At 46.4% G+C, this 23,564-nt stretch overlaps 1 protein-coding gene across 8 annotated transcripts in view; it reads left to right on the forward strand.

The window, feature by feature from the left end:
- The window catches only part of LDLRAD3 (low density lipoprotein receptor class A domain containing 3), a 259,085-nt gene extending 244,167 nt beyond the window's left edge, over positions 1-14,918 (forward strand). For all 8 annotated transcript variants that reach the window (XM_061151990.1, XM_061152000.1, XM_061152015.1 and 5 more), the window contains 2 exons: positions 9,999-10,344; positions 11,985-14,918. In XM_061151990.1, the coding sequence (XP_061007973.1) occupies positions 9,999-10,344; positions 11,985-12,222 (584 nt within the window). In that variant the 3' untranslated portion in view covers positions 12,223-14,918. The remainder of the gene's footprint in view (positions 1-9,998; positions 10,345-11,984) is intronic.
- The last annotated feature ends 8,646 nt before the right edge of the window (positions 14,919-23,564 follow it).

Consider the following 23,564-nt stretch of genomic DNA (forward strand, 5'->3'; position numbering starts at 1 on the left):
TTACAGATATCAAAAAGTACTTGCAGGAACTCCGCTGGTGGTCCAGTGGTTAAGAAGCCGCCTTCCAATGCAGGCTTCAATCCCTGGTCGGGGAACTAAGATCCCACATGCCATGGGGCAAGGAAGCCCGAGTGCTGCAATAAGAGAAGGCCACGCACCACAATGAAGAACCCACGCACCGCCCCCTCCCCCCCAAAAAAAGTACTTGCTGAATACCTGCTGTATTTCCATGGTTGTATTTGGCCCTGAGTAGGACTTCAACAGGAGAGTCCGGCCTTTGCCCACTGAAACTCCTCTTCATGTTGAAAGACATGAACATGAAACATGAACATGAAAGAAAGTCATACATGAAGAGCAAGGATTCTGGAGCCAGACTGGCTAGGTTCCTCCCAGTTCCCTCTCTAACCAGCTCTGACATTAGCTAGTTGTTATTATTATTACTATTACTATTATTAACAGTGTCGGGAGGACTTGGGCAAGTGACTTAACCTCCCCGTGCCCCCATTTCCTCCTCTGTAAAGTGGTTGACTTCATAGGATGGTGTATCCGGTTCCCAGGGCTGCTGAAACAAATCGCTACTACCCCGGTGGCTTAAAACAACAGCACAGTTGTTCTGTCACAGTTCTAGAGACCGGAAGTCTGAAATGCGGGTGCTGGCAGTGTTAGTTCCTTGCAGAAGTTCTAAGGAGAGTTACGTCTCTCTCCTCTCTTCTGCTTTAGTGTCCTTGGCTTGGGGGCTGCAACCTCTGCCACCATCTCTGCATGACTATTCCCTTGTCTGTTTCTGGACCTTCTCCTTTTCTGTCTCTCGTAAGGACACTCTGAGAGTTCTCCCTAATTCATCTCAAGGTCTTTACGTCAATTATTTCTTTAGAGATCATTATTCCAAGGAAGGTCACATTCTGAGGTTCCTAGTTGGATGGAGGGACATCGTCCAACTCACTGCAGTTGGCTTAAGGAATACAAAATCAGAATTCACATGTAAACACATAAGATACTGCTGGTAGGATGAGGGCTTCAGCGATCATGAAGATGGTGATAAGATTATTATTACTCTGAGTTCAAAGTAAACATGGGTGGTGGTGGTTGGTATTATTCGTACTATTTCAGTGGGGGACAGGCCACAAAGCAAATAGCCACGCAACACTCCAACACCCTCCAGGGTTGGTACTGAGAAGCCGAGGCAGGGAAGGCTGCAGTCTGAATGTGTGGCTGGGGAGGGTGATGTGAGCCATTCAGAGTCCTGGACCTGAAGAACTTTACAAGAATGCCACAGCGACAGAGCTGGGTCGTGTTCAGACTGATGAGGGTATTGCAGAAAGATTGGAGGACAAAGAGGCTAAAGCTAGTAAGACCCCAAGGAGGTTTCTCTTCCTGGCCTGGACCTGTTGGACACCGGAAGCAGAGGCTGGAGAAGCCCTGCATAGCAGCAGTTGACCACGCTTGGTGGCTCAGTGTGGTCAAAGAAAAGGAGAGTGTTCAGGACAGCCCCAGAGACTAGATGGCCCGGGAAATAACCAGCAACCAGAGCCCATCCTAAGAAATCGTTGTATCAGTGACCAAAGATTAACATATTTATCTTTTGTCTGGGGCAGTGAGTATAGAAGGTAGACCAGTAAACCCAGCCCTCCCCTCTCGGCTGTCATAGTCTGGTTGGTCTGCCTGAATGTTACTATAGCATTGTTTACATTAGTGCCCCCCCCACCAAAAAAAAAACAACCAAAATGTACATAAGTCAGGGGCTGGTGATATAAATTGTGAGTTACCTATGTAGTGGGATTCTACATAGCTCCTTAACAAACGTGTGCAGAGGTGAGGAAAGATGTCCATTTGTAGAAATGTCTGTATAACCTGAAGAATTTCTGTACATGTGTATATACACAAAGAAGAGTTTTGAGGGATCTCTACTTCATGGGTCTGCAAACTAGGGCCAGCGGGCGAAATCTGATCTGCTGCCTGTTTTTTGTTTGGCTGGGTTTATATTTTTAATCTTCTATTTTATTTGACTCTACAGTGTTTAAAACTATATCTAGATGATTTTTTAAATAACTTTTGACATATGAAAATTATATATAGTAACATGATTATTCAGGCTTAATAAAGATACTCAGGCATTTTTACACATGAAAGATCTCAAAAAGTACAATCTTCCTGAAGCTGAATTAAAAGAACACTTAGAATGAAATCAGTTGTAAAATGTAATAATTGTTTTCTCTGCCTTAACTGGAAATTTTAAGAACTATTATCACTTTTCCTAAAGGATTATTAATCTGAAGTTGATAAATTCCTGGAAATTTTTTTTCCTGCTAAAATCTAATACCTGGTCACATACATACATGCAATACAGCCATAATTCTCACAATGCTGCTGCTGCTAAGTCGCCTCAGTCGTGTCCAACTCTGTGCGACCCCATAGACGGCAGCCCACCAGGCTCCCCTATCCCTGGGATTCTCCAGGCAAGAACACTGGAGTGGGTTGCCATTTCCTTCTCCAATGCATGAAAGTGAAAAGTGAAAGTAAAGTCGCTCAGTCGTGTCCAACTCTTTGTGACCCCATGGACTGCAGCCTACCAGGCTCCTCCGTCTATGGGATTTTCCAGGCAAGAGTACTGGAGTGGGGTGCCATTGCCTTCTCCAAAGTCTCACAATAAGAGAATATAAACAGTGGCGTGGAGAAATCTATGAAATGATAGTTTCTCAGTGGTTGGTCCAGCTGCCTGTCATTGTAAATCAGATTTGGGACACAAATACACTCATTCACTGATGTACTGTTTGTAACTGCTTTGCACTACAGAGGGCTTCCCTCTTAGCTCAGTTGGTAAAGAATCTGCCTGCAATGCAGGAGACCCAGGTTCAATTCCTGGGTCAGGAAGATCTGCTGGAGAAGGAAATGGGAACCCATTCCAGTATTCATATCTGGAGAATCCCAAGAACAGAGGAGCTTGGCAGACTACAGTCCATAGGGTCTCAAGAATTGGACACAACTTAGCAACTAAACCACCACCACTTCAGAGACAAGAGTTGAGGTGCTTGTGGCTTAACCTGTACAACACACTGTCTGACTCTTGACAGAGAAGTTTGCCAACCCCTAGTCTACACCAGACTGTGAACTTCTTTTTCTAGTAGGGAGGGGGCGGGAGAGGTTGTCTGTCATGAACATTTCTATATTACTTTAAATTTTAATGTATTTTTATAATCAGAAAAATTCAATTTGGAAGAAAACACAGGATTCACACTACCCGATTTTGAGACTTGCCATAAAGCTGTAGTTCTCAGCACACTTGCTGGCATAAGGATTGGCATGTAACTCAATCAAACAGAATAGATCATTTAGAAATAGACCCAGTCTTGTATGCTCAATTGATTTTCAACAAAGGTGCCAAGGTAATTCAATAAAAAAAGGATAGGCTTTTCAACAAATGGTCCTGGAACAATAGGATATCCAAAGGGAGGGGAAGAAAGAACATTAAACTTCACCTTGTACCATAAACAAAAATTAACTTGCAATGGATCATAGATGTAAATGTAAGAGCTAAAGCTATAAAACGTCTTCTGGGCAAAGATTTCTTGGATAGAGTACAAAATGCACAAAACACAAGAGAAATAATTAATACAATGGACTTCATAAGAAAATTTTGAACACTTCTCTTCAAAAAGATCCTGTGAAGTAGGTGAAAAGCCAGGCCACAGTCTGGGAGAAAATACTTGTGAGACACACATCTGGAGAAGAATTTGTCTCCCAGAATGTCTGTCGGACTCTTACTACTCAATAAGTAGTCAAACAAGCCAGTTTTGAAATGGGCAAGAGATTTAAATAGATGTTTCACCAAAGAAGATATACAGATGGCAAATCAGCACATGAACAGATGCTCAACATCATTAGTCACTGAGAAATGCAACTTAAAACCTCAGAGAGGTACCGCTACACACCTGTGCTCCTGGCTGAAACTGACAGGGCTAGCGATGTTATGTGCTGTGAGGTTGCAGAGCGATTGGGGAGGGCTTACTGCGACAGCCACCTTGAAGAACAGTGTGATAGTTTCTTACAAAGTTAAGCATACACCTTCCGTATGACCCAGCAGCCTACCCCTAGGTATATACTCCCTAAAGAAGAAAATATATGTCAGCGTAAAGATCTGCACTCCAGAAACTGGAAACAACCTCTTCCCTCCGTTAACTGGTGGAGGGATAAGGAAACTGTGAGTCTCCATGCAAGGAACACTGTACTCAGAGGAGCCCGGTGCATCTCAGAGGCGTTATGCTGCGTGAAAGAAGCCACGCACAGTAGGCTACTTACCAAAAGATTCCCTTCCCTGACTTTCTCGAAATGATGAATCTATTTGGACAGAAAACAGACCGGTGGTTTCCAGCGGCTGCTAACAAGGGGAGGGATGGAAAGGTTTGATATCTTGCTCGTGGTGATGTTTATGCGACTGTTGCGTTTAGTTGTGCGTGGGTGCTAAGTCGCTTCAGTCACGTCCAACTTTTTGCAGCCCTGTGGACAGTGGCCCCCCAGGCCCCTTTGTCCGTGGGATTCTCCAGGCGAGAATACTGGAGTGGGTTGCTGTGCCTCCTCCAGGGGATCTTCCTTACTCAGCTCATCTAACTGTATATTTTAAAAGGGTAAGTTTTATCATGTGTCGGTTACTTCAATAAACTTGACTTTAAAGATACTTAATCTAGAGGAAAATTAACTTTAAAAATAATTTTTTTAAAGAAGCAATGGCGTTTTCAGGATAATGGTGAGGTATCCATTTGAACAGGGCAGTGTCGCTTCTAGGACAGGAACTCTGGACTCAGGGATCTTGAGTGAGTGAGTGACAGTGAAACGTGAACCCCCAGGAGCCCTCACACGACAGGGAGAGAAGGAAGGAAAACCTCAGCCTAGGCAGAGCCAGAAGAAGAGACAAGATGCTTATTTTTTGACTGGATAATACAGTATAAATAATAAAGAGCAGAAAAGAGTAAACAATGAAAAGTACTGGGAAAGTTCTCTCCCAGTTTTACTAGTTCTGTTTCCTTCTAGAAATATTCAAAACATTCTCCACTGGACTTTTTTTTCCCCGCACTTAGCACAATATCTTTCAGACTATTTCACATCAGTTTATGTAGAGCTACCATAGTTTCTTAAATAGGTATGATACTGTCTGGATGCACCATAGCTTATTTAGCCAGTCCACAAATGATGGACGTTTAGATCTTTTCTTGATATATCTTTCTAGATATATTTGCTATTGTGAACAATACTTCCATGAATATTTGTATTAAAGAGTTGTTTCTCATTTGCGTGAATATATCTGTTAGATTCATAAGAGTGGAAAAGCTGGGTCAAATGATATGTACTTTCTCTATTTAGATATATATTGTTAATGTACATTTGTTATTTTGATCTATATTGTTAACCCCAATCACTACCCTAGTTTGTACCAATTTACCCTCGTACCTGTCATGCATGAATAATTATACCTGTTTTCCTGGCAAGATGTGAACTCATACTTCCCCTTTGCCTAGTCTGAAAGTAGTGAAAGTGTTAGTCGCTTGGTCGTGTCTGACTCTTTGCAACCCCATGGACTGTAGCCCATGAAACTCCTCTCTCCATGGAATTCTCAAGCAAGCATACTGGAGTGGGTAGCCACTCCCTTCTCCAGAGGATCTTCCCGACTCAGGGATCAAACCCAGGTCTCCCGCATTGCAGACAGATTCTTTACTGTCTGAGCCACTAGAGAAGCCCAGTCTGAGAGGTGAATAATTGTGTGCTAGAGGAAATACAGTTTGAATCTGGAGGAGGGAACGTTTTAGAAGCAAGGAACTCCGAGTCACAAGCGTCCACTGCTTTAGTCCCTCTGTCAGTCCGGATATCACCTCTGTATGAGTTAGAAAAAGGCCCTTCTCCTCCCCAGGACATCTACCGTCCGCTCGAAAACTGTCATGGTAACTACACAAAGCTGTGACCGAGGTGATGAGCAGCTCTGGAGCACAGCTGTCTCCACCACGCGCAGCAGCCAGAGCCCCGGAAGCTTTGAGCTTCAGTGGTCTCTGGAGGTAACCAAATTGCCTGGAATTAATGCAGCAGAAGCCACAGATGCAGGACAGGAGTTCAAGCTGCTTGACAGTGAGTAGGAGGGCATGAGCTTGAGGGAAAGCCAGAACAAATGGAAACTTCATTATCCGTGGATTATGCACTTGGAACTCAGGTCCCAGGCAACTCTGATATTAGTAATTTGGCTCGCGGGCTCATTAAGCTCTTAAGAAAAGTGAGTCTAGTTAATGAATTAATGCAAGATGACATTTTACATACAGAGCGGAAACCAGGCACCCCTGAGTTATGTAACATCATAATTTCTCGAGCAAATGTGGTCACAGCTTCTCACCAGCAAGCATTTTACATTCCATTCACTAAGAGCTCCCTCCTGGATTCTTAAAATCTCAAGTGGTTACATGCAAGTTAGTGTTTTAAGATCTCTGGAACCATTTATTTTCCATGTGAAAATCCATCGACTTTTAAGAAGTCCATCTCAGGGACTTTGCTGATGGTCTAGTGATTAAGAATCTACCTGCCAATGTAAAGGACACGAGTTGGATCCCTGGTCCAGGAGCTAGGATCCCACAAGCCTCGGGGCAACTAAGCCCATGTGCAGCAACTACTGAGTCTGCACGCCTAGAGCCCATGCTCTGCAACAAGAGAAGCTACCGCAGTGGGAAAACCACACACCACAGCTAGAGAGTAGCTTCTGCTCCCCACAACTAGAGAAAGCCCACGCACAGCAGCAAAGACCCAGTGCGGTCAAAGATAACGAAGGGGTACATCTTCCTGGAACGGAGCTCATTCAGTTCTTATTCTCTCCCCGACACCATCCCCCACCAAAAGGGGCTCTCCCAGCCATTCCCTCTGGTCTAGTGAAGCTGGTGAGGATGACAGAAAGAATGCAAACACTAAAAATTCACATCACTAGTTTGTGATGATGAAAAAGTCTTGAGATGGATCATGGTAGTGGTTGCACAACAGTGTGAATGTAACTTCATGTCACTGAACTGCTGCTCACCTGAAACTGGTTAAAATGGTAAATTTTATGTTACATATATTTTTATGACAATAGAAAAAGAGGAAAGGGACTCCTCATGCACTGTTGAAGGGAATGCAAATTGGTGCAGTCACTATGGAAAACAGTATAGAGGTTCCTCAAAAATGTAAAAATGGAAATACCAGGTGATCCAGCAACTCCACTTCTGAGTTTTTATTTAAGGAATATGAAAACACTAGTTTGAAAAGATATGTGCATCCCTATGTTCATTGCAGCATTATTTACAGTAGTCAAGATATGGAAACAACCTGAGTGGCCATCAACAGATGAATGAATGGATAGAAAAGATGTGGTCTGTGTGTGTACACACACAGACACACATATACACACACATGGATTATTACTTAGCCATAAAAAATGAAATCATGCCACAGTACCTAGAGAGTATGGTGCTAAGTGAGATGTCAGATGGAGAAAGACAAACACTGTGTGATTGCACGCATATATGGAATATAAAATACAAACAAAATAAGTGAATAGACCAAATCAAACAAAACACGGAGGTGCAGGGAACAGAGTGGTGGTTACCAGAGGGGTGGGGGTGTGGGGGGAGGGTGAAATGGATAAAGAGGGTCAACTGTATGGTGGTGATGAGTGGCGGTGGTTTAGTTGCTAAGTCATGTGTGATTCTTGTGACCCCATGGACTGTAGCCCACCAGGCTCTTCTGTCCATGGGATTCTCCAGGCAAGAATACTGGAATGGGTTGCCATTCCCTTCTCCAAGGGATCTTCCCAACTCAGGGATTGAACTCACGTCCCCTGCACCGCAAGCAGATTCTTTACCACTGAGCCACTAGGGAAGCCCATGGTGATGAGTGGGACCCGAAGTTTTGGTGGTGAGCACACTCTAATGTATACAGAAGGTGAAATGCAACGTTGTGCATGTGGGCGATTAGTGACGAGGGTGTGGGAAAGCTTAGCCCGGGGCTGGCCCTTGCCAGCGCACAATACTGCTTCCACTTCATAGCTCACACTGGCCGCTGAGGACCCACTCAGACCTCCTCGTGGCTTCAGAGGTTGACCGGGCACCGGGTGTGGTCTCAGACTTGTGCACTTAGGCTGCATTTAGATGATTCTTGCGGCGGGGCCACAGCTGGGGGTAGTTGTAGATCTTCCAGCTTTCCACGAGGAAGGACCGCTCTGGTTTCCTGGGCCCGCCTGAACCTGGCCACCCTTGCCAGCTGTGTCCTGCTGGTGGGAAACCCTTCCGCTGCGTATGTGAAGTGGGGGCTGTTGCTCCAGGTGGAGAGGAGGGGAATGGCATCTTGCTGGGTGTGGGTGGGTTTCAGGCTTTCATCCAAAGGCTTCTGAGCAAATGCCTGCTGGTTGCCTAGCGGGCCTTGTTAGGGGGCTGCGGGCAAAGTGTTAGGGGCGAGGCTCTGAAGTCAGACCACTGGGGCTCAAATCAGGCACAGCCCCTCACCTCCTGACCCTGTGACCCTGGTCAGGGGACCCAACCTCTCTGAGCATCCCTGTCCTTGTCTTAAGAAGAAGGCAGTTACAACACCTACTTCACGGAGTTGCTGTGAGTCACACAGATATCATGAAGTATGTATATGTGTGCCTGGAACACCCACAGTGTGTTCGCTGTTCTAAGTGTTTGATAATGAGTCACTCATTTCACACTCGGAACAGCCCAGTGAGGTGGGGACTAATACCATCCCCATTTCATAGATGAGCAAATTACAGCAGAGAGGTTTACCACTTTCCAAAGGGCACGCAGCCAGTCAGTTGAATTGCTGGGGGTTGAATGGCTTCGGAGTCCGTGATTTTAGCCTGTGCAATGCTGGCTGTTCATCTTGAAAGCTTGGCAAGGGGCCAGGCATCAAATAAGTACTTCGCCAACATAAGGAACCCCGGACACACTGGCTGGTGTGCCTCATACATATTATAAACTTCCAGAGAAAAACTATTTTCTGTCATAGCAATTATCACTCCCATTCCCTGGATGTTATGTTCCCCTGGGCTGATTTTTTTTAATGACTTTATTGAGGTATAATTTACATTATATATGGCTTCCCAGGTGGCACTAGTGGTAAAGGATCCACCTGCCTATGCAGGAGACATAAGAGACGCGGGTTCCATCCCTGGGTCGAGAAGATCCCCTGGAAGAAGAAATGACAACCCACTCCAGTATTCTTGCCTGGAGAATCCCCATGGACAGAGGAGCCTGGTGGGCTACAGTCCATGGGGTCACAAAGAGTCGGACACGACTGAAGCGACTTAGCGTGCATTACATAATATAAAATTTGCCCATTTTAACTTTACAATTCAATGAGTTTTAGTAAATGTATCAATTTGTGCAGCCATCACCACATCCAGTTTTACAGCAGTCCCATCTCCCCAGCAAGATCCCCAATGCCTATCACCAGTGAGCCCCCATGCCCCAGGCAACCATTAATCAGCTTTTTGTCCCTATGAATTTGCGTTTCCTGAACATTTCATATAAATGGAATCATACAATGTGTGGTCTCTTGTGTCTGGCTTATTTCGCTCAGTGTAATGTTTTGAGGCCCCATCTGTGTCAGAGCATGCATCAGTACTCTTTATGTCCTGATAATACTCCATGGTACGGACAGTCCACGTCTTGTTTATCTCTCCACCCGTCGGTGGACATTGGGGTGGTTCCCACTTTTCGGCTATTGTGTCTGGCTTATTTCACTTAGCATAATGTTTTGAGGCTCATCCATGTCGTAGCATGTGCCAGTACTCTTTATAGCTGGATAATATTGCATTGTATGGACAGCCCACATCTTGTCCACCCCAGTCGGTGGACATTGGGGCGGTTTCTATTTTTCGGCTACTGCGAATGGTGCTGCTGGAACATTGCACGCCCCTCCTGGGGCTGACTTCGAGGCACGTGAGTGAAGCCACCTGGTAACGTCTCTCCTTTTCTCTCCCCTCTGGGGTCTCCCAGAACCAGGCAGCGGGCAGGTGTTTGTGACCTCGGAGAACCAGCTCGTGTACTACCCCAGCATCACCTACGCCATCATCGGCAGCTCCGTCATCTTCGTGCTGGTGGTGGCCCTGCTGGCGCTCGTCCTGCATCACCAGCGGAAGCGCAACAACCTCATGACGCTGCCGGTGCACCGGCTGCAGCACCCCGTGCTGCTGTCCCGCCTAGTGGTCCTGGACCACCCCCACCGCTGCAACGTCACCTACAACGTCAACAACGGCATCCAGTACGTGGCCAGCCAGGCCGAGCAGAACGCGTCGGAAGTGGGCTCCCCGCCCTCCTACTCAGAGGCCCTGCTGGACCAAAGGTGTGTGCTGGACGGGAGACCCTGGGGCGGCCGGGAAGGGAGGTCGTCGCACTTAGGGGCAGAGTCTCTGTGCACACGCCTGGGATCCCTGCATGCAGCTGCAAAGATGCCGCAGTGTCTGCCTTGTACTGAGTCTTTGCAAAACAGTTCACACGTATCATCTCGCTTAATCCTCATAGTGACTCACCAAGCGAGGTTATATTTGCCTCAGTTTTGCAGATGAGAAAACTGAGTTTTTCAGTTACTCATCTGAGGACAAACAGCTATCCCAGCCAGTTCAGATCCCTCCTCCTCCTTGGTAATGCCACATGGACACATGTACCCAACTCTGGGGACCCACCTGCTACCGCAGAACAGTGCCCACGTTGGAGGTTTGATTTCTAATTGAATGAATGAATGAGAGGGTAAATAAATAAGTTCCTTAACTTTGCATGCCATCATCTGTAATATAAAGGGAGAATTCTCAAGCTTAGGACCCTCATTGCAGATGGAGCCGTACAGGAAACCCCAACAAACAAAGTCAAACGCAGAATTCTGTAGTTGGAGTAGGTAGTGGACCTCAGTCCCGCCTGCTCAGCCTTCCTCTGTCCTTTGGTGACCTCCAGCATATCCCAGAGAACCCACTTTGAAGTCCCAGGACCAGAGCTAGCTGAGCCCCCAGTTCTCAGCATCCCTTACCCTGCAGGATCCCTCTTCTATAAGCCTGGGACTCACTGGTGAGGCATTTTGCGGGCAGTGTTCCTGGGCTAACTGGGCTCTTCCTTGAAGCCGTCCAGTGACAGCTCTTGTATTATATAATCTTCATTTTTCCTCCTCATAAAAGATAAACAGAGCTCCAGGGCCTGGTGCTTAAGGACATCTTTGCAAATAAGCACTAAGATTCTGTGTTCTTAGTGCTTGGACCATCAGATGTAGAGCAAGGTTAAAACTGCTGCATCTGGAGACAGAACTCCTGGGTTCAAATCCTAGCACTGCTGCTTACTAGCTCTTTGTGACCCCACGCAAGCTGTCTAATGCCCCTTTGCCTCAGTTTCCTCCCCATTACAATGGGCATACAAGTAATGGCTCCCTCTAGCATTCTTCTGAATGCTAAATAAAATAAAGGATATAAGGTGGGTGGTGCAATGCCTGACTCACAAGAAGCCTTCTGTAAATGATAGCTGGAAAGTAAAATGCCTTTGAAGTTATCTCAATGCAAGCAAGGTGTCATTATTATGCCCAAGTCCAGACAACCAGAAAGAGTTGGCTTTCAGTAAGGACCCCCAATAATGTGGATCATTAAGGTCTCCATCAAAATCTCAGGCCAGCTGCATCCCTGCTGAACCACCCAGGATGAGCCGGGGGCTTCTTAGAATTCCCCCTCCCAAAGGTTATGTATTTGGCACTGTACAGTTGGCACAAGCCAGCCAGAGCATGCTGACCTTTGATCCCTTCCCTTCATCTTATTGCTTATCACTGGTTTCCCTAGTACTAGGATTGCCTGTCTCCTTGGAGGGAAAAATCTCAGTCCTGACATCATCATCCACTCAAAAACAGACAGAAGTCAGCTTTGCCTGCCGTGCCTGGGCTCCTAATATGTTCTCTTCTCTCTCCCTTCCACCAACCCTGCTCCTCACCCCACCCTGCTCTCTTCATCACAGACCCGCCTGGTACGACCTTCCTCCGCCACCCTACTCTTCAGACACTGAGTCCTTGAACCAAGCCGACCTGCCCCCTTACCGCTCCCGCTCCGGCAGTGCCGACAGCGCCAGCTCCCAGGCAGCCAGCAGCCTCCTGAGCGTGGACGCCCCCGGCCACAGCCCGGGGCAGCCTGGCCCGCAGGAGGGCACCGCTGAGCCCAGGGACTCCGCGCCCAGCCAGGGCACCGAAGACGTATAAACTCCGGCTCTTCCAAAGTCTCCATGGGTTCATCTGCTCTGACTTTGACTGTCCTAACAACTTGCGCTTACGGGAAGCTCCTCGGGGTCCCTCAAGGAGTGATTTGGAGTGTCAGCTGTCTCTCCATTCACCTCCTTGCCCAGATTTCAGGAATGTTCTTTGGAGGGCGACCTGCCTTGTTCTGGCCTCTGAGTTGACCTGTTGTATGGTGCATCTTTTCTGGGCAATTATTCTTCCCTTGAGGCCAACGATCACAGCCTCACCCTCCACGTCATTCTTCTGTTACTGTTGGAATCTTGCTGAGGCGGTGGCGTAAGTTTGCAGGTGGCGGGAGAACGTGGTACTTAAGTACTGAGAAAGCAGTGTTTGTGTCATGTGGGATGTTCAGAAGGGCAGAGGAGACTGGACCAAATTCTGTGTGGGCTGTGACCTTAGAGCTCCACCTGGGGATTTGGGTTGGGTGATCCTCCCAGGAGGCTGTCATTGGATGTTGCACGAAGCTGCACGTTGCTCTTGGGTCAGCAGAGGCTGGGGCCAAAGAAAACTGTTGCTGGGAGTAACGTCCTTCAGAAGTCAGCAGTGTCATTTTGGTTTTCTGAAGGACTCTGAAACCATCAATTCTGGAGAGATTCTGGATTTAACAATTTGCCCAAGAATCCTCATTTTGAGAGCTTTTTCCAGCATCATATATCATCAGCCTCATCCCAGAATAAGGAGGGAGCCCCCACCACTAGTTTATCTGAGTTCTCAGCTCCTAAAATACAGGCTGCCAAGAACCGGGGTCTGCTTTGGTCCACAGCCCTTTCCCTGGTTTCTGATCATCACCCTCCCAGCTGTGACCTGCCTTAGCCCAGGGATGAGGACTAAACCTGAGTTGGCCAGAAATCTGATCTGGTCCTTTTGTCCCTGTAAACCATGCCCAGCCTGCCTTGCCCATTCATGCAGCTTCAACCCTCACCTCCCCAGTCCCCCCAGACACTCAGAAGTCATTCTACCTGTGCAGTCGGGCTTGAGGACACTGTGGGTTTCTAATTCACATGAAAACCTAATTCAGCACCCGCCGCGAGAGCTCCGCATTCCTGGGCGGCACTCACCACCCCCCCAACTTCCCAAGGCCCAGCCAGATAGATACCAGCACCAAGGTTTAGGATTAGGGTCAGAGCGAGAATCAGACCTCTCCAGACATCCCATAGTTTCTTCTCTGAGAGACATGGATAACAGACAGTTTGGAGTCAAGATTTGCCATTCGGACTCTTTTTATATATAATCTCTTAGAAATGCATTTGAAACAGTGTGTTTGTTTTTTCCCTTCTAGTTAAGGGACTATTTATATGTGTATAGGAAAGCTGTCTTTTGTTTGTTTTTCCATTAGCGAGGTCCAAGCAAAGATGCACAAGATCACACCTTTGTCCCGCTGAGCTCTAATAACCAGTCCCCCCGCCCCCAGACGGCCCTGTGTGCCAGGCGTCTGTGCATTGTTGCACTTTGAGTTTTTATTTATCGAGTTCGTGAAGGATGCAGAAAGACCAATGCCTTTCTCCCTCAGTTCATGGTCTCTGTGTTCAGGCTCGCTTTCCTTTCTCCCTGCCCAGCCAGCCACAGCGCCCACCCCCTCAGGAAGTCATGGGTGGAAATGTAGATGTTATTTGTCAAGAAACCACACTGACTAACCGGGGGGCGGGGGACAAAACTGGAACCAGGTGGAGCCACTCGGGGCAGCTGTCATGCAGACCTGCTTCCCACATGCTCAGTAACTTCTTTGATGCTAATTCAAACAGAGCCTGCAGGAGCAGGGATGAAGTGGCATTCAGTGATCCTGTTCTGTAGACGATTTTTTTTTTTCTAACCAAATTCAAAGTGTGCTACAGGAAAGCTAGCCACTTGGTGATTTTCAAGTTAAGAAAAGAAACCTAGTTGCTCACTCTTTTCGTTTTTAAAATAACACGCGTTATTTTCTGAGTAGTCCAGTGCAGAGAGAACTTTAAGTGGCAGCCGGAGTGTGTGAGGAGCTCTGGCTGATCACTTCCTCTCACATGAGTCACACTGTCTTCATTTCTCCCCTTGGTGGGCCCCTGCTTCTTTCTGGTGCTCTGGAAATTGTTTAGAGGAAAGGATTCTAATTTTAATTAATTGTGCAGTGAATTAATTTCACGCGCTTTTCAGCTTCCAGGCATCTTAGAAAGGACAAATGGTCTTAGTCGATAAGAAGAGCCTCTTAATGTTGTTTTTTAAAATAAACACAGGGACATTTTTATTATAGATTTGATTTTTTTAAATGGTGGGTTTTTTAAAAAAGATATAAATAGGACACCAAAGCAGCAGAGTTTTGCTTTTTCCCCTACTTAAGATAGCAAATAAGTGGCCAGCATTATTTCTTTTACTCATTCCAACGAGGATATTTTTTTTTAATACATGGCATAAATCTGTGCCAACCAGAAAACCACCTCTGCTCCCTTTTCTCAAATAAGATCAGCATTTATTTTAGCGTTGAAATTGTTCCACTGTGATCACTTATCACTTGCCCTCAGTCCCTTTACTTTGAAATTGACATTTTTAAAAAACACAAGGAAGTGGTTAATAAATAGCATGTGACATTCAAAGTTGATGTAAACTGGAAAGGTTATGTGTGGTTGCTTTTTTGATTGGATTTTTTTTTTAATTTTTATACTTTCAAATAAATCTGCAGTTTCATTCTTCCTGTTGGTGTAAATGATTCTTAACCCCTTTATTGTTCAATGGACAGCTGCTTCTGTCGTGCCTTCTGCAATGAATGTATACCCTAATAAAATGAGAAAAGACGAGAGACTGCTGATGGGACCTCAAAATATGATGGGTGTTTAAGGATTCCACACCTGGCATGGTTGGAATTTGGAGGTAAAGTCGTGGACACCAGTCCATTTTGGAGGGACCTGGGATGTCAGTTCAGAAGATGGGCATTAACTATGCCCATAGTGACTTCAGTGTTTGAGGGAAAGGGGCACGTGACTGTGATACTGAACAGGTTCTGACCACATACTCAGGACATGCACTGACTCTGGCACAGGTGTGCTGGTGAATAGCTTTGAACCACAAATGGCTCCAATGGGTCCACCAGTGATGGGAGCATCTTTGCGCTCTTATAAGTCTCCTTTTATGCTACAGGGACAGTTGCACAGGAAGTCAGGATACCCAGGAGGTCACCACCACCACTCATGAACAATAGTAACCTTGGCCTTGACCAAAATCAAAATCTCTGTGGGAGTCAAAACACAGGACCTACAAAGTCAAGGTGTAGATCGTGTGTCAGTACCCAGAGGTGTTGGAAAGACTAGTGGTATCCCAAGCATATACCAGGTTATGTCCTGCCCCAAGTGATCTAGGGAGACCTTCCTGAACAATGTGCCCCCAAAATCTTATCAAGATGTGAGCTCCTTCATCTCATTTTTATGGGCACTAATTTGAGAAAACAGTTGAGAAACACTAATCTAGAGCAGAGATCAGTAAACATTTTGTGTAAAGAGTCAGATAACACAATACTTTGGCTTTGCAGCCATAGGGTTTCTGTAGCAACTACAAAAACAGCCATAGACAATACATAAGTGCATAAATGTGCCTCTGTTCCAGTAACTACCAAAATGGGCTGGATCTGGCTTTGTCATTTGCCCACCCCTAACTTAATGGCTCATTCCTACATCGTGTTCATGGATCCGAAGCTCATGAAAAGAAAAGAAATAGCACAGTAACGGTTGGCCTTGGAGATTGGAACCCTCAAAACGGCACCAGCCTCCAAAAAATTAAAAATGGAAGAACGTAGGAAGAAGGCAGTTCAAGGACCTGTGAAATTCATTTTAATTGACCCTCTTAGCTCTTTTCCAGTGAATAAAGAAATTCAGGGTTATGATGAGTAGAGACTTTCCCAGAGAGGCCTTAAACAGTGAGTTGAATGCCAAGGTCTTGGTTGAAAATCTACTCTCGGTCAGGATTCTGTAAGATAAAGTATCACAACAGTCTGTCTCTTAGAGAAAAGTTCATGGGGATAAATGAGCTGGGAGGTAGTGTTCATCTTCTCGATTTAACTTGCTACCCTCAAGCAAGGCAGTAGATTCAAAGAATGAACAGTATAAGGAAGAAGGAGCTTCAGATGGCTGCAGTGGAGGTGTTCATAGGAGAAGAAATGCATCCAGGGAGAAAATACGCAAACTCCCTTGACATCCTGTAGTTATACAAGTGAGTGGGAATGTTAATAGAATCCCCGGTTGTAAGTGATAGTTATAAGTAATCCCACTCACAGAAGCTGAATTGTGTTAAATTTTAGCAGGTGTATTGGCTAAATGCAATCATCTTCAAATGTATGGAAATTGGTTTGGGACAGGGCTGAATTCTTTGGTTCAACAGCTGTCATTAGGGATCTGTTTTGCCCTCTCTGACTTCTGCGCCCTGCTTTATCCATGTCAAGCCATGACTTCTTGGTTTTATAAAATGTGGTGGAAAATAGGGTCCCAGAATATCCAGGTTCATGATCTAAGAAAAAGAGATTCTCTCTGGGCTGAGTCCCTTCACTATTCACCTGAAACTATTGCAGTTAACTATTGTTGATAAGCTACACCCCAATACAAAATAAAAAGTTCAAAAGAAAAACAAAAGATACTCTCTCTTTGAGAACTAATGGAAACTGCCTTCAATGAACTTCCTAGCACCACAGATCCTATCTGGAGAGGATGAAATCCCCAGTTCAGAGATGAGAAACTGACACCATGTTCAAGCAGGGAAATGAGTTCTTGGGGTATCATAGAAAGAGAAGAAGGGGTTAGCTCCCTTGTAAGTGAAAAATAAGCTGTTTAAGTAACTCATCTTTCTAATTGGAATCAGTTGCCAGAAAGTGATGGAATGTGAGTATCTTGACCTAGTTGCTATCTTGGCTTAGATCTAATAAGTGCCTCTTTAGGAAAATGATGTTTATGTTTTCCCAGTGTTTCAGCTGGGATCAGTCAGAGCCACTACAAGTGTTACAGGAAAAAGGGATTGAAGATGGAGATAAGGAATTATACTGACCCTGGAAGAGCTGGCAGAGAGATGCCTGGAAGGCTGCAGCTGGAGGATCCTAGACATAATTACCAATGACACCAGCCTAAGCCTGGGACAGATGGAGAACCAGGAGCTTGCAAGGGTGACCAGGAAGGCAGTATAATAAGTCCAAGGTGGTACTTCGGTGACTTAGCTCATGGAGAGGACTTAAATCACATGGCCACTCACCCCAGTCCAGAGTAATGACTAACTACACTTCTGCCTTCAAGTCTCACGTAAGCTCCTTTCATTGACACACTTGCCCCCTAGAACCACAGGGGGAAGGGGATTCCAGGAAGTATGATTCCCAGCCTGAGATGAGAGTGAAGACAACAGACATTCATCCCCCCTGGGAACCATGATCTTGATCCAAGCAGTAGTTTCCAGAACAGATACTCTCTCCTCCCAGTGAGAGGGTTCTTGTAATGTATTATAGCAAATTGGACTCAACAAATATTGGACATTAATTTCTTTGTATTTAATAAGAAAGGGGAATTTCACTTTTGACCTTTAATTTTTTTTCTAGGTGTATCTAATAATTGGAGTTCACAGTTTTCAAACTAGAATGATTCTGTTATTTAGCTTAGTCTCCGATAAGATGTTTAGACAACTTGTGTTGGGAAATGGAAAAGCGTGGTGTTGGAGAGACTTTTATTAATGATCTGTGTTGACTTCCTAGTGTCCCCTGAGGGTCCCTGTGAGACTCATAAAGGGCCAGGTGTGGGTGTTGGGTGAGCAACTTCATGAAGATGGGAGTAAGATGCTCATCTCCTGCCCTGAGAGAAACCGCCAGCACGTTGACCACAGGTTTGGCCATCAAACCAAATGAGTTTTTAGAAGTGAAAATGGAGAAGCTTCCCGGCCCCTCTCCACAATGATTTCCCTCTCCCCTGCTTTCTGACACCTTCTCACAGGAGCAAATTTACTAGGTAAGAGTCAAACCAAGTGAATGTATCAATCATTTTTCTGTAGCTAAGTCGCATCCAACTGTTTGCAACCCCATGGACTGCAGCACACCAGGCTCACTTGTCCTTCACTATCTCACGGAGTTTGCTCAGATTGGGCCACATCAACCAGAGAACGGGTTGCTCCAGCTGGAAACAGTCATTTCAGAGATTGCAGAAGGAGTTGGCCTTGAGAAAAGGCTGAAAACCTGTTCTGCATCCTTCCCTCTTCCTTCCGTCCTTCCCTGTCCTCTTTGCCTCTCTCTTTGCCTCCATCCTCCCACTCTGTGTCACTCTGTGTTTCCTGGTTAATGAGTTTTAGAGGCAGAGCTCTTCCCGCCACTTGGACAGGCAGGGTGGCTGAGTTCCCATGGAGTTTAATCCTCAGTCCCAACTCTGCCCCGGAAGATCTGAGAATTTAGCGTGGGAAGTCGAATGTACTACAAGACCCTTATTTTGATTTTAGCTCATAGCTATGTTTTCTTTAGCATTCTTTCCTGGGGGGATTCTGAGCATCAACTATTAAAACTGACATCTTGATGTTATCTTTGGCCCTGGCCCCTAGTCTCAAACAGAGTTCACAGACCAGCAGCCCAAGGGTGGCATTCAACCCAGAGAGAGATTTCATCCCAGCCTGCAGACTCTCATATTATTTGCATCTGTTGCCAACAATTAAAGTTCGGGAGATTTCACATAAATATCTGGATGTCTGGCTTCTTCTTAGGAGCCAGGAGATGGAGCAGCATGGGGCTCCCTGCCCACGTGTCAAACTTGGCCAAACCGAGGAGCAGCCGCCCTGCTGGGACGGAACTTTTGTTCCTCAAAGCATCACAGTAACCCCTCCTCCTCGCTGTCTCCCATCCAACCCACTCAGCTCGCTGGGTCGCTTGCTTGGCGGAGCAAGGCTGAGGAGCTGGCACCTTACTTCTAACGGTCCCAACAGTTTCTTTCTGGAAGGAGCAAGCACTCAAGATTGACAGTCGCCCACATTGCCACTGATTAGTCACTTTCTGGGCCTCTTCTCGAAAATGAAATCTTAAAGTTGTCAGCGTGGATATGTGTCATGCTTGGCACCTTTTTTTTACGATAAATATACATTATGTACAATTTACCATTTCGACCATTTTTAAGTGTATAGTTCAGTGGCATTAAGTGCATTCATGTGGTTGTATAACCATCACCACCATCCATCTCCAGAACTTTTTCATCTTCCCAAACTGAAACTCTGCACGCATTAAAAATAACTCCTCATTCCCCCTCCTCCCAACCCCTGGTAACCTCCATTCTACTTTCTGTCTTTGTGTATTGGACTATTCCAGAAACCTCACATGAGTGGAATCATGGACAAAGATGATTTGTCCTATATCTAATTTTATTTCACTTAGCATAATGTTGTCAGGGTTCATCCATGTTGTAGCCTGTGTCAGAATTTCCTTCCTCTTTAAAGCAGAATGATGCTCCATTGTAGAGATATACCACACATTTGTCCGTTTAGCAATTGACAGACATCTGAGTTGCTTCTACCTTTTTGCTATTGTGAATTGTGCTTCTCTGAACACGGGTGTACAGGTATCTCTTTGAGTCCTTCCCTTCATTTCTTTGGAGTCTGTATCCCAAAGTGGAGTTGGCTGAGCACCCTTGGCACACTCTTCCTGGGCTTGGGAAATCCCCCTCCTAGGAGCCCTGCCCCCCACCCCCTCCCCCACCACCAGGAAGCAGTCAGTAACTCGTTTGGGAATTAGGGCCCAGACACATGAGAAGGCTCAGCCCATAGGACCCTCTCTTGAAGACTTGCATTTGAAAGATTGGTGGGAAGAAGTAAGCACAGTGCAGGACTGGTTCCAAGGTGGCAGAAGAAATTGAACTTCAGGCCACAGCAGGGGCAGGCATCTTAAAGGCGACAGGCATTGGTGGGGCCAGGTGTGGTTCCTGGGTCTGAAGCATCTGCAACTACGCGTCAGGCATTCTCACTGGGATCTATTTCTCCCCTCACAGCCTACCACTTGACTCTCTGTACCTCTCAGAATTTCTCTAAGCCACTGACAATGAATTCCTTTTCTGTTTAAACCAGCAAGTTTATTGTTGGCAGCAAAGATCTTGACTTATGCAATACTCTGTGCAGCTGCAGCGTGGAGGCACGAGCAGTGGAATCTGGAGCCCATAGACCTGGGATCAAGTGTCTGCTCTGCTCCCGATTCTCAGTCTGACTTCACACAAGTCAAGATGTCTTCCCAAAGTTCAGTTCCTTGCCTGTAAGATCGTTGTAATCATCTTTACTTCTTCAAGCAGTTGTGAGAAATCTATGCTATATTACAGAGGAAATCCCTTGTGAAGGGCAATAGAAACTTCTAATGGGGAGTCACATCCTTGTTTACTTCGCTGGGGATCCAAACTCCCTTGCTTTTAAATGCTAAGAGATTTGAGAGTCTGCATTATGAAGGCCACTTCAGGGCAAAATCCTGAATGTCCTTGCATCCAGGAGTTTGAAGGAACTCAAGCAAGTGCCCTTTTTGGAAATTTAACAAGTCGGTAAAGGCAGAGAGATGGGGAGCAGAGGTATTTATTAGGCAGCACCTGATGATTCAAATGGCTTTCCTGGTGGCTCAATCTGTAAGGAATCTGCCTACAGTGCAGGGGACCCAGGTTTGATCCCTGGGTCGGGAAGGTCCCCTGGAGAAGGAAATGGCAACTCACTCCAGTATTCTTGCCTGGGAATCCCATGGACTGAGAAGTCTGGCGGGCTACAGTCCATGTGACCAAATGCAGAGGAGCGATGCCAATAAGGAAAAGGATGAGGATGACAGTAATATTTATTGGTTAGTTCTGTGACAAACACTTTGCTATCCTTTGCACTGTCGCAGATAATCCTCTGAATCAGGGGTTGGCAAACTTCGACTCGCAGGCCAAATCAGACCCACCACCTGTTTTCTAAATCAAGTTTAATTGGGACACAGCTATGTCCATTCATTTACTGATTCTATGGCTGCTTTCATTCCAACAACCACAGAGTTTAGTAGGTGCAACAGATTTCACATGACCTCCAAAGCCTATATATTTGCTATCTGACCCTTTATAGAAAAAGTTCCTCTAAATGAAGCTTGAGAGATGGATACCATTGTTCTATCCACTCTCCAGATTGGAAAACCGAGGGCCACAGATGTAAAGAAATTGTTCTAAGAGCTAAATCTTGAAAGCCTTCAATTTCAGTTTTGCACTCAGAGACCATGCTCCAACCACTTGGTTTTAACCTTTCCCATCATTTTATGACAGTGATGTCCCCTCCTTTTCATCCCCCTTGCCCTGTTGGGGAATTGGTGTACGACCCACGGTTACCGCGTTGCAACTTCAAATGATGGCATCAGCCCTGGACTGAAATGTCCACTTCCTGCCTCCAGGCTCTCCATCAGAACTAGATGTTGCTTCCTGAGGGGTTATTTGCTCACTTGACACTCTTAAAATTGACCCCTGAATCCACAGTGCTGTCTGTCTGGTAAATGTTGGAAATCTGTGCCAGTTTGGGAGCTGAACCCAGGGACCCGGGAGAAGTAAGGCTTTGCCAGGCAGGGCTGGCTATGGAGACACTTCTCCTGGAGCACAGGTGTCCAGGGCTCCAGCTCTTGTCACTTGAGTGTCCCTGTGCCCCATCCCCCACATTAGGGAGCCCTGAACCCCAGAGGAGGTGTTGGCATTTTGCTCTGCTTCTCGTCTGAGCCTAAGGCTTACTTGAGAAAGATTAGTGTCGACAGTAAACAGCCACAGACTGTGGAGAGGGGCTCCCAGGGCCAGGCACCCACACACTACCGGTCGCGTGCTGAACCGAGATAGGAGGGAGCCAGAGGGCGGCCACTTAGGAAGACACACACTTCTAGCCATGTTGCCTTCCTGGTTCGACAGCTTCCTCACCTCTGTGGTTTTCAATCAACGTTGCCATCTTAATTCTGTTGTCTGAGATTCGGAAAACATTTCAGGACTGGGGGAAACAGGTGGCAGGAGCCAGTCTGCAAGCTCCTGGCAGATGAATCTGCCAGGAAGGAGCTGGCACATTGATATGAAGCCTGGGCTCTTTAGAAGCCTCGTTCAGGCAAATGAATGCTGACGGAAGGATTGTGATTTTCAGAATGAAATGCCTGCAGCCCTTACTATCACCCAGAATGGCCTCATTTGTCGTTTCAGGATGTGCCAGAGAGATGCTTTGTCACGCCTAGTTCCCAAAGGGAGATTGGGCCACACCAGTCCTGGTCTCAGTTTTCCCAGGACTATTTCCATGTGTTAGACCCTTCTCTATACCTCAGTAAGTCCATCTGTAAAATGGGAAAGCAGCGGACAGCAGCCCAGGGAGAATCCTCATTCCCGAGAGCCTTGGCCCCAAAGAGACAAGCTTGGGGTCTGGCAGCACTGGCAGCAGGAACGTTCCGCCTCCAGAGGGAAGGCAGGGGTTTCTGCATAATCTCGCAATAGTCCTCATCTCTTGGATAAATTGCACGTTGGAATTTAATTTCGAATCCCTGTTGTTTCCTTCACCTTTGACCTCAACACAGACCCTATGACCTCTTGACCTCTGACATCAGACCTTTGACCTCTGGTCTTTGACTCTGTGATCATTGGCCTTTAACCTCTGACCTCTTGCCCCCAGACCCTTTGACCTCCCTCTGAGCATTGACCTCTGATCCTGGACCTGTGACCTACTGCAATTAGGGTGATGAGGCAGGCTGCTGCTACTCCTCACAGGAGTAATCTGTCTGAGCAAGGAGAGCAGGGACAGGCAATTGGCAGGTGGCTCATTGACTCTTGCTGGGCATGTTCTCTGCACCTTCCCTGGGGAGAAAGGCCCTCCGGGGAGGAGGGCTGTCTACTCAGCTCCAGGGGCAGGGTGGAGGAAGGGTTCGGAGGAGGACTTTCTTGGTTTGCATCCATGGCTCATGGCCCACGACAATCCCTGCTAATGCTCTGTGGGACCTGATTTAGCCCCTGACTCGCATCTCAGAATTCCACCTCCTCCACCATCCCAGGGTGGAAGGAAGCAAGCCGCTACTGAGCACTTGCTATGTGCGTTCACTAGGCCACATGCTCTCAACATTAACCCATTTGGTCCACTAATCAGCTTCATGAGATCGGCACACTCATGTTGGCCAGTGCTGGGACACAGGGAGCCCACTAGAGCCCCGTGGTTGCGTGGATGACAAGGACCAATGATAGTACTGGTGGTGGTGAAAACCACAGTCGTATGACTTAAGTTCTATTATCACTGTTCCCATGTTACAGGCAAGGAGACTGGGGCTTGGAAACATTGCACACGGCCTCTCCAAGTGATGCCACTACTAAGAGCCTAAGTTTTTTGATCACCATGCCATACCA

Source organism: Dama dama, chromosome 1, assembly GCF_033118175.1.
Source record: "Dama dama isolate Ldn47 chromosome 1, ASM3311817v1, whole genome shotgun sequence".
Classification (NCBI taxonomy): domain Eukaryota; kingdom Metazoa; phylum Chordata; class Mammalia; order Artiodactyla; family Cervidae; genus Dama; species Dama dama.